Here is a 16,777-nt window from a genome sequence, read left to right on the forward strand (position 1 = left end):
CAAGGCTTACAGCATCCCAAGAGATAGAGGCTGTATGTGGCATGATTCTTATGCATGAACAAACAGAAATAATGTTATCTTCAGCCTGTGCTTCACATTATTTTGTATAAGTGGCTGGAGTAGCAAGTATTCATGTTTCCATTCATAAAGAGCATCTCTTCTAGGAAGTGTGGAATCTGCCTAAAGACAAACATATTAGTGTTTTAGTATTTTCAGTTTTACCTTTTGCTCACTCCCTACAATAATGAAATCAAATATAAATGCATCTATTATAACTCAAAGGCTTAAAGGATATTGAACAGCCCCTGATGGCAATTCATAGCAGGAATCAACGCTGACGTTTCTGTAGCAGGAAGAGCTGTGGGTGGCATTTTTCAGAAGCACTACAGTCTGTGTTCCACCTCAGAGCTTCCAGAAGTCAATGCCCTAGTTTGTGCTCAAATGCAGCTTTTATATTTATTATGTCGGTGTGTTGATATTCAGGCACATCATTTAAATAATGATTAGCATAAAAGAGAATAGCATTTATTGGCTGGTGTATCTGGCTAGTTAAAAATCACACAGCAATCACAAGTCTGATGACACAAAAGAAACTAAGTGGTGGGTTACTGATCACATTTGACCACCATGGAAGTGATGAAGCTGCTTTGCTTTGTGCACTTCTGATTCAAAGCGGCTTTTTTCCCCATTCATGCTTTTGTTATTCCGTGTGTTGATCGTGTTGTAATCCCGAGTTCCACCAGGAATATTGCTGGACAGCAGAACAGGTAGCTTTCACTTGTTGCCCATCTCGTAACTCAGTACAGGAGGAGAAGTAATTATATAAACTGGAAATTCCTAGCACCGCAGCAAAAATGATGATAATGGCAGCCACAATCCAGAGTATGTTCCAGTGTTTATGCAGTTTGGGGTAAAGTATTTGTACGTAATGGATAACAACCTCAAGTTTGCTGTAAAATGGAAGAGGAGTAAGTAAAAATTGGGAAATTTCATTGAAACTATTTGAAGTCAGATACTTCTGTGATTTGAAAAACTGCAATAACATGCAAGACTCAAAAGGATAGCAGTGTGTATGTGATCCTTATTAGGTCATAGCTCTCAGGATTAAAGATAGGTCTTCCCCGCTAACATGATGATGCTTATTATTCTTGCTCATCTATGTGGGTTCTTTTGCATTTCCAAACTTTAGAGCTTTTATAACACAGAAATATCTTTTTGAAACAAGTATTCATATTTATATTAAAGGTACTACATCCAGTATCAGGAGAAAGAGGCAATATTCATAGCAAGTGTATGCTCGGCTGAACTTGTCACTGAGAGTACAGCTCATGGGATCATGCAGTCAAAAGTCCAAGAAATGCTAGAAGTGAAATTTCCCATGCCCTGTTAAGAACCCAGTATATTAATCAAAGTTGTTTTCTGTTCACTGTTCTAGAAATTTAATCATGAGTATTAGAAGCAACCAAATAACATAGTGTTTTTTACATGCAACCCATGCTTCAACCCACAGGCTTTATACAAATGGTGTGCCAGCCTACTATTCCTAGTATGAATTTCAGCTCCACCTGAATTTACTTAGACGATGGTTGGGCAGCTACAAGGGGGCTGAGGGTGATTACCCTGTCATTATTTAGAAATAATTATAATTAAGCCTGCTTAAAGGTTCCTTAATATATACTTGGCTTCTTTAAAGGTTCTTTAATATACTTGGCTTCTTAATAAGTGATTTTTCCCTAGTAAAATAAGCTCTCAATAGCTTTGCCTTCAGACCAGATGTTACAATTTTATAAACAAATCAAGTTATACACAATGCAATTTAAATTTGTAGAGAGTGCTAATGCAGTATGCTGCACATTTCCACTTTCCCCAAAAATCTCTGTCTCACCCTCACCCCTTAAAGAGTTTTTCCCACATCAGCAATGCTTCTGAAAAGGTTACATCTCTCATCCAGAAATCTTTAGGGTACTTTTAAGCACCTTATGATTTAAATCCAGACTGGTGATATCCTGCCTCCATTGCCTGCAAAATTATTCTTATGCAGGTTATTCTTCCTGCAGTATATAGGCCAAGCCAGGAAAACATCTTTAAAAACTCAGAAGAATGGACTCCTTCCCAAAAGATCGGTCTGTGCGCTGCTAGTGGGGGAGCTGCTGGAAAGGAAATTCTATTTTCACACTGGAATGTTATTCAATCAGACTCTGAACATTCCATAATAAGATGATGTACATTTCATTAAATATGAGAATACACTCTGACATTCTCAGTGAAACTATGTTTGTACCTGTGTTGCTTGCTGATTTCATAATCATTTTCACCTGCTATGAATTCATTGGGGTTTTCATGCATTTTTTCTTCATCAGCATCTTTCAGCTCTTCATGTTCCTTGGTTTTCTTTAAGCCTTCTTGATAACTTTAATTGAAAAAACACATATTTGTATGCTTCTTTTAAAAAAAGAAAGAGAATAAAATGTTTGTGCTATGTGACTTTAAAAAAAGTAAATGTTGTACAATTGCCTCATTAAACCTACTACTGTGCTTTAAATTGGTTCATAGAAATCAGAATGTGGTATCACCATTACTAAAATCTTATTCAAAAACTACCCAATAAGCTAATTATATATCAAGAGTTAGTTTTCAAGTCTCACAGAGTATCTACACAGAGTAGCCCTAAAGAGATCAACCCTGACTGCTCTTTAGAAGGCCAGGTACTGAAGATGAAACTCAAATGCTTTGGCCATGTAATGAGAAGGAAGGACTCACTGGGGATGACCCTAATGCTGGTAACAATTGAGGGCAAAAGGAGAAGGAGACGGCAGAGGATGAGGTGGCTGGATGGAGTCACTGAAGCAGTCGGTGTGAGCTTAGGTGGACTCTGGGGGAGGGTGGAGGACAGGAAGGCCTGGGGGAGTGTTGTCCATGGGGTCGCGATGGGTCGGACACGACTTTGTGACTAACAACAACAAAAGTTCATGCAGGAAAAATACAGTTAAAAATATTCAAAATTTACAATATATGGTATCTCTCTCAAATTCTGAATTTGGGCATCTGTATCCCATGTCTTTCAGGCAATGTCTGTATGATGAACACAAAAATCTCAGCTACGGTACTTGCATTAATTTGACATGAACTGATACTGGGGAAACAATATAAATCTGGACCTCACTCACATTTCTAAAAGATGGTTTCTAGAAATGCCTATTCAATAAAGCACAAAAGCATTTGCTTGAGAATAGTCTTTCAATACATTATATAGAGTCACTTATATACTACAATGATGAGTTATTTGAGAATTAATCAATGAAAGAAACATTGATTTATGAATGTTAAAAGCCAGTTTTAGAGCCCATCATCTCCAGGAAACTGTACCAGATGCAAAGTAGAGCTTCACACATGCCTTTGTCCACAGCATCCTGTCTATAGGGTTGTTTACACCATGGGCTATCACAGCCTCTACAAAGAATCTTTGGCCAAATGAAAAGTGCACTCTAGTCCTATTTGAACCTTCAGATGCACACATATGGGCGTAAAGTGGGAAGACAAAAGATTTGGGGACAAAAATGCAAGTTCTACCAAGAAATACAGGTCGGGCATTTAGCAGAATGGTTTCAAATGAGATTACAAGCAGATTCAGCTCAGCATGTTCAGAACCCACATTCAGGTCTTTCTGCTGAATGTGCAAAGGTCAGAGGTGGACCCAACAGATGCAGAGGTTGCATGCATGACTCCTCCTCACTTTATGTCTACGCATGTTTATCCATGTGCATGAATATAGCTACTGCGTTTAGCTAGAAGTATGTTATCCCCCTGCTCAAAAAGAGGCCACTTGGCTTGCAGGATGTGACAATCCATCATGGCTAACTAGTCATGATGACATGGTGCACTGTGGCCACTTCTCAAAGGGGGGTTTATTTGGGGGTAACAAGCCACCTGACAACCCATGGATTGTTTGATCCAAAATGGGTTGGCATCTCATCCAAAACCAGGAGAGCAATTTTATTACTGGTTGCTGGGATCAGCTAAACACCTATCATTCTTCTTGATCCCACCCATGTCATGGCCACTGACAGCCCCTCCACCAATGCTCTAGTGGCACTTTGGACAACCAGCACTGCTTCACCACTCACTACCCTTTAAAAAATGGGTCAGAACATGGAGCAAATGTTTTCTAATATTACCATTCCTATTCCTTTCATAAGGATGACCGACACAGCAGTGCTTATCTGTAGAGAGAAGTACTGTGACATGTGAATGCTCCCTGAGAGTCATCTGGCAATTACTGTGTCTTGTGCAGCAAATTCTGCACATCAAATTATGCATTATATAGACAAGTGCTCCCTTTTGTCTGTCCTGAATCTCTCACCAATCAGTTTCACTGGGTGATCCCAAATTCTGTTACTATTGAGAGAGAAGGAGAAATGCCACACATTATTTTCTAAACAACAAGCCTTGACTTTTTCTTCAGAACAGTTTTCTAGCTTTTCCTAACTGCAAAAGTGCTTCTTGGCCACTCTTGTTTTGGCTGCCCTTTTCCTAGTTCTACACTGTCCATTGCGAGATGGGGTGGCCAGAGCCATTCACTGTGTTCCAACTATGACTTCACCATAGCCTTGTGGAACTGGAGCAAACCTCAAAATCATCAGCTTGGCTAGTGAGAAGAGAAGGGTTATCCCACTTCTGAAATGGGGATTGTGATTTCACAGGGGTTTGAACTTGAAATATTACCAGGGAGGGAAAAATGTGGAGGCAAAAGAGTACCTACAGCTTTCTTCTGACCCTTCCTGTCTTTTTTTTTTTTTTTTTTTTTGGTAACTAGTATGTCATTAGTGCCGTTCCTGACACACTGGGGTAGAAGCATAGTAATGCAGAACAGAGCTCTGCTCTTTCTGTACCAAAGCAACCAGCAGGCCCAGCCTGTATAAACATTTAAAGATTTAAACAGTGGGAAGGACAGGAACTGATGCCAATCATGGTCACCACTCCTCTGGCCACTGAATCTTCCCCTGCTCACAAAATTCTACCTACATAAGCAAGCAATCACTGAGGGTCCCAGAATATGTGAGGCCTATGCCTGGAGAGCCTACACTGGTAGGCATCCCCACTGCTACCACTCATGCCTAATGTACAAACTTTGGGGGCATGGTAGAAGCTGCACAATCTCGGGCAGGAAAAGCAGCAAGGCTGCATTGTCCCTTGATCATGTGGAGTCCTCTTTGCATGAGCAGAACATGATGCCACCTAAATCTGACCTGAGAGCATGGTGACATAGAAACGGAGCAAGTCAGAAGAGGCCTCCCGGGCCATCTAGTCTGACCCCCGGCTCCAGCTGGCTCCATTCACGACATGCCCACCATGTGCATGTCCAGCCTATCTTTGAACACCCTCACCAGTGGGGCCTCAACAACCTCTCATGGAAGCCCGTTCCACACCCTCGGGGTCCTGACAGTCAGGAAGTGCTTCCTGGCATCTAAATGGAACCTTGGCTCCCTGAGCTTTGCTCCGTTGGAGCGCGCCTGTCTTCCTCTGCAGGAGAGAACAGGTCTCTGCCCATCTCCATGTGACATCCCCTCACATACCTGTACGCCGCCAACATATAACTTGGCTATATCCTTTCTGTGATGAGGAGCCCAAAACTGAGCACAATACTCCAGTTGTGGGTGCACCAGAGTCATACAGAGTGGTAGTAATACCTCTCTCATCTAGAAGCCACACTTCTGGCTATGCAACCAAGGGTGGCGTTCGCCCTCTTGACCACCGCATCACACTGCTGACTCATGTTTAGCCTGCAGTCAACCAGTACCCTGAGGGTCCCTTTCACAAGTGCTGCTCTCCAGCCACTTGTCACCTAACCTGTACTTATGACACCTATTCCTATGCCCCAAGTGCAAGACCTTGCACTTATCCACATTGAATGCCATCCTGTTGTCTCCTGCCCACTTCCATAGTCTGTCCAGATCCTTTTGGATCCAGAGTACCTGCTCCTCAGTTATGGCCACTGCTCCAGTTTTAGTATTGTCTGTGAATTTGATCAGCAGACTGTTCACCCCTTCTTCCATGTCATCTATGAAAAGATTAAACAGGATCGGCCCCAGGACAGAGCCCTGGGGGACCCTGCTTGTTACTGGCCGCGATCCTGACGATTCCCCACTAATGGTTACCCTCTGCTTTCGGTCAGTCAGTCATGCCCTAATCCACCGGACAGTGCTTTGGTGTATCCCAAAACTCCTCAGTTTCTCCACCAGGATATCATGGGGCATTTTGTCAAAGGCCTTGCTGAAATCCAGGTAAACCACATCCACTGCATCCCCTCCATCTAGCCATCTCAAAACCTTGTCATAGAATTCCACAAGATTTGTCTGGCAGGACCTGTTTTTGTGGAAGCTGTGTGGCTGCCAGCCTCCCTTCCCTATCTAGCATCGCTAGATCTCTCTCTATTATGAGCCTTTCCATTGTTTTTCCTACAATAGACGTAAGGCTAACAGGTCTGTAATTCCCCATGTCCCTTCTACTACCCTTTTTGAAAATTGGGACCACTGATGCCACCCTCCAGTCCTCTGGAACTTCACCCATTCTCCACGAGGCCTCAAAAATGGAGGCCAGCGGGCGTGAGGGAACCCCTGCCAACTCTCTAAGTACTCTCGGGTGTAACCTGTCAGGGCCTGGTGCCTTTGTAATGTCCAATGCCCTGAGGAGCCCCTCGACTTCAAGGGGGCTGACTCTAATCTGTGTCCCTAAGTCCCCGGCCTCATCTAATCTCCTATGCAGATATCCCCCGTCCTGCTTTGGGGAGAACATAGAGGCAAAATAGTCATTTAGCACCTGTGCCTGTTCCCTCATATCAGTCACTGGATCTCCTTCCTCCTTATTTAGTGGCCCCACCACTTGTCTCCCCTTCCTCTTCCTATTTACATACTGAAAGAAGCCTTTTGCTGCTCTTGATATTCTTGGCAAGTCTCAGCTCGTAATCAGCCTTAGCCTTGCGAAGACTCCTTCAGCAATGGGCCTCCTCCTCCTGGTATACCCTTTTGTCTATTTGCCCCAGTACCCATTTCCTACGGAAGTTCCTCTTCGTCTAATAATGTCATTTTGAAATAAACAGAATACCAGCCAAAATTTACCAAGAGGAATCTCACCCCTGCCCCCCATCCCTGCAGCTTAACAGTACAAGAAAATTCCTGAAATTTGCTTCTCTAGTCCACCATTGGAAGACAGACTTTCAGTCTGTGAAGCCATCACTGGACTGGCCTTGGTAAATAAAGAACAGTAGCAAGAAAAGCCCATCAGGTAGGAAATTGGCTCAGTTGTACATCCATATATCCCGAGGATGGTCAAATAAAAAGGCAAGTGAGCACAGGCAGGTTGCCTGAACCCACACACAACCATGTCCAAATATAGGGAAGGACCTGAATAATTTGGGAACATGCACCTCCAAGAACATCACATTCGTTGCTCTTCCAGAGGGGACAACATACACCTATAAAAAGCCAGATACTAGAGATCAACTGTACCAAATACTGCCATGCCTAAACCCCAGCTTTTGCAAATTCTTTGTTTTCCTGTGAAAGAAGCTGAGGCTTATTCTCTTTCATGAGGATTTTGAGAATTTCGGACAAACTTCTAAGTGTGCTTACTTTACTGTTATAAGGACTCAACTCCTGCAAAAGAGCCTTCAAAGGATGTGGAAACGGATTCTAAATCAGATGAAACTGAGATGCCAAGGCCAGTGGACTCAGAGATAAGCCAGGCACTAGTTCAGACAGCATGCTAACAAGGAGGAGGGTGTATTAGGCATCACTAATCCCAGGGTCAGGCATCTGTTAAAGGAGGCAGACCACCGAGAAATGTCACACACTCCAAGTGATAGCTCTGAGACAAGAGGACCCACGTTAAAGCTGGACGGCGTAATAGGAGTTTGGAAGAGAGGAGGCATACTCAGTTTGGAGCCACCATCTTACCACCACGGTGCATTTCTTTAATGGCTAGTATTCCAACTATGCTGGTTTCTTTTGTCACTGATTTCTTCAATATGCTTTATTTATACTTTTAAGCCAGTCTGATTGGCCACAGTTAACAAAATAAAGCCCTTTGGTAGAAAGCCACTGTCCTGGCTTGCCTGGAAAGAAGAAGAAAAAAGGACAGCCTCCAAGAGGGGTGGTAGTGAGTGGACGCGTTCTTTTACCGTTTCTGTCCCATTCTGTCCTTGCAGCCTCTCTGAATGCTTGAGCTTTCTGAAAAGTCCCCTTTTCAGACAAGGACCTCTTCCCTGGGAGCTTTCCAGTGAACCAGACCAAAAATGCCAAGTGCTAACCTGGCCACTTCTATTTCAGCCATTTGTCTTAGTTGAGGATGGCTATTGTTCTGAACACTTTATATATTTTTGTTGCCATTGTTGTTTAATAGAGACAAGACTGCTGTGCCTACATATACTGATAACAAAGCAGCAGGATTAAACACCATTTCACTGTAGTACCTCCTGAAGCATTACACAGAGTCAAAATGTTTTGCTTCTCAGAATTGTTCATTCTCTTGTAATTAATTTGCCTCCTTGTATTCATGGAACAATGTGTAAGTGGTGATGATGAGTTCCCATAGTGACTTAAAGCACACTCGGGGAAAAAAAGGCACTTTGGCGATTGACTTCTACTCAAATAAATGGCCAATTCAAGCTTGATTTTTAGCTCTGGGTTACCTGCAACGGACTGTGTTCTGTTCTGGAAATGCCATTGCTGCAATGAACAGTAAGAAGTGGCTACATCTCTGCAAACTGTTGTTGTGCATAGTAGTTGATAACATTAATAAAAGCAAGAACCACCCATCTAAAATTTCATTAGATGTTTAAATGAAGGTGCCTGTCATACAAAGTTCCTTATCAGCAATTCAGATTATCTGTGTGCTCACCCTTTGTTATAAGCTTCCTCTTCTATTCTGGCTTTTGTCTCTGGGCTGATTTCTTCCAAGCCAATCAGTGTGGGCACTGAAGGAAGAGGGTCACACTCCTGGTCTCCAGTTGATTTTCCACTAACAAATTTTAAAATAAACACAGATAACAGAAACATAATTTTTAGACGACGTAACAGAAGAGCAAGAATTTATTTTTGTTGCATGTTTATTGTTGGTTGACTGGAAGGCCCACATTTCCCAGTCTTACAAAAAAAGGAGTCACGCAGAATCGAGGCTGCTGTACCGCCCACAGAAGACAGTTTACTGATTCATAATTCCAAGCAGTTGCCTTTTTTTTATGTAAAAATGTGTAAATGAGGCTGTTACAAACAATGCCTACAAATTAGTGAAGCTGTTTTAGCTTTTGGAACATACTCCTCAGCAAAGTGTGCCTGGCACTGTCCCTGCTGTCCTTTCATTGCCAGGCAAAGACATTTTTATTCAAGAAATACTTTTAATGGATAGCTGTTTTAAATGTGTCATTAAGATCTCCTTCATGCTAGAGTTATTTTTATATTGCTGTTGCCAAACCCATTATTGTAATAGGTTTTTATTATGTTTTATTCTTTTAATTTAAAAAAATCTATTTTAAATTGTAAACCACTCAGCCCTATGGGCTAACATACATTAACATTCATTTAGTTAATACATAAGAAATGTAATAACTAAATGAATAAAGCCTAACATAGCAAGTCAGAGAGAGAACTGATACCTGTGCTCCCTTTCAGCTTGTTAACCAAGCCAGAGCCTTTCCTTGGTGAGTAAACTGGGGACCCAATTGCTTTGACCAGCACACTGCCCTATGCTGCTCCTCCCTCAGCCCGTGACAGCCAGCCCTGCCTTATCTCTAGTCCCTCCTCTTTGTTCTGGGTTGGTGTTCCAACTGTTTCTGAATGGTTTGTCAGACCACCAGCGATATTCCGATATTCCTACCTGACTCCAGCTGCTGCGGCCTTGAGCATTCCCTGCCTCTGGAGAGGCACTGTGGCTGACCACCAAAAAGCAGAACTTGAGGAAGGAGGCTTTGGACGAGGGAAGGTTAAACTGTGGTGCTTTTAAGCCACACTAGGCATTAGGTCAAGTCAAGACAGGACGGCTTGATACAGATCTGGACTACATCTTGTGAGAGAAGGCAGAATTTTACTCTTTCTCTGCATGGTTGAGCCTGACTATTCTCTTCCTTTCACAAGCTAATTCTAGCAGGGGGGGGGCACTTTCCTCCCAGGGCAAATAGATGTCGGTGGGGAAATGGTCCAGAGTTTGAAACCCCCTGTGTCACAGTTTAAACTCGAATTGGAAGCTCCTGCCACTATTTTAAAAAAAAGTTCAGAAAAAGACAAACATGCCAACACATATTTCTTATCTCATCTAGGGCTGGGGTGAATATCCCCATCACACCTTTGCAGGACCTTTACATCCTCTGTGGCAAAGGTTTTTGTGTGGGGGGAACTTCTTCAATCTTTATACAAACCCCTGTGAAAATTACAATTTCAGGTGTGGCCATACCTATTTTTATACAAGGTGACTGAATGGTGGTCTTAATTTCCCCCCCTTTCTTTCTTAGCAATATGATTTAGTGGCATAATTTAAAAAACAGAGCCTCAAATGCTCTTGCAAATCACAAGATGTGAGGCTTGGAGTCTGAAATGCCTGGTGGCACAGTTTTGAGCAGTACCTCTGCACTTTGCACTGAGAAAGAATAGCAAAGGAATGAAGAACACACAATTGCCTTGTCTAAAAATATATTCTTTCCACCCCATAGAATGAAAATTTCCTGAACCCACAGATGTTTGGAAGGGTCTTGGCCTCCACCACCTCAAAGCCTCAGAAATTCAGTCAGACTAAACATTTGTGTCAGCGGTAGCTGGTCCTTCTGTGGGAATGTTCAGTACCACGAGGTTCAGTTGGACCAGCTATTTGGCTTCTGCCTTCCCACCACCACCTCCTGCTGTCCCATAATACAATTTCATTGTTCAGCCTCATGAAGTAATTGGTGCATTGAACTTTCCTCTTCCTTTCCCATCCCATTTTTTATTGTGTTATCACATCTACTTGCAATGATTTTAAATGGTAAAGTGCCTTCAGAATTTTGACAAAAAGGCAGTAAATAAAATGTATTAAGCATATCTGAATCCCTCCAACTTAAAATGCACATGGCTAGATCATGTTCCTAGTGTCCAGTAATTATAATTCTTTTTAATCATAGATGTTTATGATTCTGTGATTCCTATCTCACTAGAATAGTAGAGGTTGAAGAGGCCAAGAAGGCCATCAGGCCTTTGCTCAGTGCAGGACTCCAAGTTAAACTACCCCTCTCAGATGGCGGTCAGCTGCAGAAGAGAGGAAGCTGCCATATGCAAAGTCAAAGGATGGGTCATTCTATTTTAGCACCACTTCCTCTGACTGCCAGCAGCCCTGCTGTTTCTTAGGCAGGGGTAACACTCTTACCAAGAAGCAGCTAAAGGAACCAGGATTTCAGCATGGTTCTACATGCAATGAAAGTGCTCTACCCCCAAACCACGGGGCACTGGGAACAGGAAGACATTGCGATGAGGAGCTGAGAGGCTCACTTAATGCCCTCTGCCTAAGCACGGGTCTGAAGTGTTGCCACAGATAAGTGTTAAGTGTAAGTGCTGTGAGATACTGTAAATGTGGGAGCACAGTGAAGGCACGAGATCACTGGCTACCAGGTGCTGTGAATCCCTCAGCTCATGCTTGTGATGAGGATTTTATACTCCTTTCACTGAAATTTTAATTGGGATAGTGAGGCCTTCTTTCACTTCCCTTCTTTCCTTCCTCCCAGGAAGAGGGCAACTTGTGTATACTGACAGCCTCTGAAGCATGGGGAGGGAGCAACAGTTTAAACTCCATGGCGAGGAGTGCTGTTCTTTGGCTTTCTGCATGGAACGAGGACTGTTGTGCAAGATGTCTGTGTCACTAGTGCACCATTTGTCACATAAGGAAGTCCTGGGACTAAAGGGGTGTGTGCAAGCTTTCCTTTTGTTTGTTTACTCATAATCTGCATCCATACTTCATCCCTGTATGTACTCAATGAACTAAATCTCAGCTTTGACACCAGTGGTTTCATTTCTACTAAGTATCCTCAAATCTAAAATGAGGCACCTTGGCTGGACCAGGCCACTGAAATTAATACACATGGTTCTTCACAGGAAGATATTGAAAGATCAAGCAGACATTGAGACCGAACTGAAAAAACCTGTATAATCCTCTGTATTTTCCACATTCAGACAAATACATCACTACATCCCCTAACTAAACCTACCTAATATCTACTCTTGGATTTACACTCAAAAGTTTTGCTAGCTAGTGATTCCCTCTATGAAATGTAAGTGATTAAATTGTAGATAAGTAAACAGTTCTTTATTCTTTTTCATTATATAATTACTTTTTCCTTATTCTGCATGGACCAATAATTTTGAGCAGGTATTTAATTTGCATTAATTTTCTCCACAACCACTGGATTCTAAAAGTTCAGTTGCAGCATTTTTAGATTAGCACACAGAAATAACTCCAAGATATATCATAAAAATTGGAGTTCCAAAAGATGAAACATACATAATTGAAGCTAGCCAGAAAAATAACAGAGTATGAAGCAGCCAGTTGTTTAAACCAAGTCTTTCTCTTCCCTGGTTTTGGACCTGTCATCTTCATGCTCTCAAGAGCTCCCATCTCAATAAGTACATCTCATTTTGGACATTCAGACTCTTAGATTTATCACGAATACTAGTAGTAAATAGTGGGCACTATTTACTTTTCACAAGTTATTTTGGGGCAGAGTTCAGTTGTTTGAGAAGTTTAAATGAACATTATGGCTCTTTCATTAGTATGAGGGTCACGTTCAAATCTGCTTGGTTTAGCAGCTGGAAAATGTGCATAAATCCTGCTCAGAATCAAAACATGGGCAGAAGGAATTGCCCCTAAGCTGCCTTGTTTGCTGGGGACAGAGGCCGTGAACGGGCAGCCTGGAGACGAGCATCCTGGTGATGCCCAGGACCTGCATGTCTGTCTTGAGCTTTGCTCTTTCTGAGTGTGGCTGGGCTGCCAGCACATGCGGGAAAAGAGCTTTTTGTCCAGATACTGTGTGAAATCTGTGATTCTCTCTCCAGTTGATCCTGAAGGGAAAAATCCACTAAACTTCTCACTGCTGTAGAAAAGCTAGATATCCTACATAAACACAGTCCTCTAAGCATCACCTACTATCCTTCCAACAAATCACTCATCATAATTCCAAATCGTCAGCAGACATTTCCTACTAATGTACTGTCTTTCCTGAAGATGATGAGTGACCTGACCTGGGAGAAAAGCTGCCAGAATACTGTAGATTTTCTAGGAGGTGAATTCACGTATTAAATTCCAGAACATAAACACATCCTGTCTTCCTAACAGGAAGCAATCTTTTGAAAAATGTGAGCCAAATGAAGGTTGCATTACTTGTTCTCATGTTTAACATCTAGAATCTTCAGGAAGATGCAATGATTTTATTATTCATATTATCCTGGGCTGAGTGCAGTCTTTGAGAGACTTTGAGACAGCGCTATAACATTCATGATCAGCAATTTACCTTTTTTGGGGTTGTAATCTTATTATGTCTTCTAGCCAATCCTGTTTTGTAGGTTTTCATGATGGGCAGTATCCATCAGGATCATTCTGCAACCTCAAATGGCACTAGCAGAGTTCTGTCAGATCCCTCTGTTGTGAAGAACTTGCTCAAGAAGTCATGCTTGCACAAATATAACTGTAATGAGATTCCCCTCCTAGGCATAGTTTGGAACCCACATTTGTTTCCTCTGGCTTGTTGGATACTGTCTGCTTTCAAAGTGTATCCTAAAAATAATCTAATCTGCTTCATGAGACATGAAGGTGCCTCGCCACAGGAAAGCAGTCCCTTGAAGTAAAATGCTATCAACGGGCACAACTCTGCTTCACCTGTCTCATTTGCTGCCACCTGCCAGCAGCAAGGACCTCTGTGCCTGCCCATTCCATTCCATTCGTTCTGTTGTTTTGCTGTGTTTGATTGTTTTGACTTTGCAGCTTGCTGCTGAGTGTTTGCACCTGTGGACTGTGTTGTGCCAGGATTGGGCTAGACTAGAGCTTCACCTCTGATTGGGCCAGCTCTGCAAAGAGGCTTATAAAGAACTAGCCTGCTTTATAAAGAACTAGCCTGCAGTGCTGACTCCAAAAAGGTAGCACCAAAGGGGACTGCAACTCAGGGAAGTCATGTGGTTGTGGCTGAGAATAGGTAGGTCTCTGTAAGAAAGACAGCCTATGGCCCTGATTTTGGTATGTCATTCCCACACAGATTATGGCATCCATCTGACTGGGAATGGGATGGCATTTCCCATGCTGATCTTATGCATCACCTAATTTGTCATCCTTTCCTATTGTACTCCTAGCTACCCGGTTTATATCTGTTGGTTCACTGAATTATTACTGTATGGGCTTGACATTTTCCCTGTTTTGTTTTCCCTTATGCTTCCTTCTTCTTATGCCTCCCTTCTTTCTTTTCTTGTTGATTTACTGGGAAAGTAGGTGCTAAAAGCCAGGGAGGGAAGGAGGTTGATATGGAGACAGAGGTACCCATAACAGCTGTCATGGATAACAGACAGTATGTCATCAGAGTGGGCAAGGTTCCAGTTGGGTACAAGCCACTTGACTCTCTGATCCTCTCCTCTGTCCTGCAGGTTTCTGGTGGACTAGGGACTGCACCCTCTGGCCAGATTGCGGTGTTGGTGAATGCTGGATTAGCTGGTTACAAAACTTGTCATCCATGATATGATTGTGGATGAGGAAACTGACCTGACACACACCATGGAAGATCCAGTTTTGCCCACCTAGCCACTCAGGTGCTTGAGAGAGTGGGGACATCCCACTTGAAGGCACTCTGGAATGAAACTGCCTATATGAATGCATTTTAGTCTGGAGACAAGCCTGCTAGGGGACTGAATTGGCCCCAGTCATCCTGGTGTTTGACATTCTTCAAGAGAGACAGAGAGGTACAATCATGTTATCTTCTGGATCTCTCAACAGCTACTGATACCATGGACCATAGTATGCCTTCTGGAGGCACCATTCTACAATGTCTCATATTTGCAGAGTCGATTCCGGAGAACAGCACCGGGTAGCTACCTGGGCCCGATAGCAGCTGAACTGTGTGATAGCACATGGCACCATCTTGTCCTCAATGTTATTTAATGTCTTTCTGAAGTGGTTATGGACATCAGGAGATGTAGACCAAGATGTCACCGATATGCTGGTGACACCCAACTCTATTTCTCTGCAAGGTCTGTATTATTTGAAGTGACTCTTTTTTATTGTCAGGTAAAATCTTTGAACTGTGTGCCTTCATTAACAGATGAAACTAATTATAGCATTAATTTCCTTTAGGAAAAGTGTTCTTTATGGCAGTAGGTATTATCTGCTATATAATTTGCAGTACAGCAAATACTGGGGCACTCACTTCTCTATAAGCGCAGGTAAGACAGGGGTTGATGTCACATGACTTCTTCCATTTGATGACTCCGGCTGCAAATAAAGATACTAAATTTTATTCAAGTATCAACAGAAAACACTGAATTCTATGAGGAGCTATACGTACATCAAAAAAATGTCTTAAGAGTGCCAAAACTTGGCACTTTCTGAAGAATGGATTTGATCTTGCATAGGCAGCAAGTTGACTATCTTTTGGAACATTTTCACATATTTTCTTTATTGCTTTAAGTTGTTCCTTACTGCTTTCTGTGTAGAGGGCAGTATCCAGCAGTGTCAATGGAGTTAGCATTGAACAGGCAGTTGTGCATTACTCTTGCACAAGTACTTTCATGACTGGTTGCGTGAGTATAATATGCAACTGGTTACAAAGCTGTCTGTGCAACTACACTTGGACAACTTTAGTTCTGTTCTCCTTTCATGTGTAGTTTGGAAGCTCTTTTCCATTAGTTCAATGTAATTCTAGCAAAATTACACAGTTGGATACTGCCCATAGCTTGATTCTGATATAAATCTAATAACTGTGTTTCAATCACATTACTCAAAAACTACCAAATTAAACAACCCTAGGTTTATAAAATGTGTCAATCGCATCTGTACAAAGTAATTTTATTATTTATTTCTGTAGAATTTTAGAAATTTTAAAACATACTGTGGAAGATGGCATCAAAGGCATGGCTGATGTTCCAGGTGACTGGCCAGGGAGCTCAAATTTTGAAACAACAGCAACACTGACTCTTCTCCTGGGCATCTATAATAAAAAATGCACTTCAATACACCAAGTGATACCCACACATGACGTATAATCAACAAATTATGGCAAAACAGGGAGAATAAAGGACAAAATGATGTGAGAATTTTTCCACCTGACTTCTATTCACAGTTCAGTTCTAAAAATCACCTAATGCATTGGCAACTTGGCAAAAAAAATACACATTTTCCTATAATAACTTATTGATCATTAATCCCTCAAAAGCATTTTTTCTTCAGCCTTTCAAATGCACAACAGAAAAATTAAATCCACATTATCTACAAAAAGAAAAAAGCAGTTTTTTAGCCTATCATAAATGTTTGGAGTGTGGAAGGTTTGAGTTTGTTTTTTCTGCTTCATATGTGAATGGTTGGAGAAAAACTCCTTTTGGAATGGTTGGAGTATTCTTATACAGATAATTAACAAAGAAATTCTAAGACAATCTTTAAGTAACTGCACACTTCTCTTATTACAAAGGTTGTATACCAGTTATATATAGGAATCTGACAGCATCTGATTATTATACAGAAGCAAAATTTGTATGCAATGCATAGCACACTCTTATGAATATTTCCTTAGAAT

At 41.9% G+C, this 16,777-nt stretch overlaps 1 protein-coding gene across 4 annotated transcripts in view; it reads right to left on the minus strand.

Annotated features, from left to right (window-relative positions):
* Nucleotides 1-503: 503 nt before the first annotated feature.
* IRAG1 (inositol 1,4,5-triphosphate receptor associated 1) overlaps nt 504-16,777 on the minus strand; it is a 93,822-nt gene continuing 77,548 nt past the window's right edge. For 3 of the 4 annotated variants that reach the window (XM_044426136.1, XM_044426135.1, XM_044426134.1), the window contains 5 exons: nt 16,097-16,195; nt 15,416-15,480; nt 8,896-9,015; nt 2,282-2,410; nt 504-950 (listed from right to left, as the gene is read on the minus strand). In XM_044426136.1, coding sequence (XP_044282071.1) covers nt 701-950; nt 2,282-2,410; nt 8,896-9,015; nt 15,416-15,480; nt 16,097-16,195 — 663 coding nt within the window. In that variant the 3' untranslated portion in view covers nt 504-700. The remainder of the gene's footprint in view (nt 951-2,281; nt 2,411-8,895; nt 9,016-15,415; nt 15,481-16,096; nt 16,196-16,777) is intronic. The other variant, XM_044426137.1, reaches the window with a different exon arrangement.

Source organism: Varanus komodoensis, unplaced genomic scaffold, assembly GCF_004798865.1.
Source record: "Varanus komodoensis strain SLA01 unplaced genomic scaffold, ASM479886v1 scaffold16, whole genome shotgun sequence".
Classification (NCBI taxonomy): domain Eukaryota; kingdom Metazoa; phylum Chordata; class Lepidosauria; order Squamata; family Varanidae; genus Varanus; species Varanus komodoensis.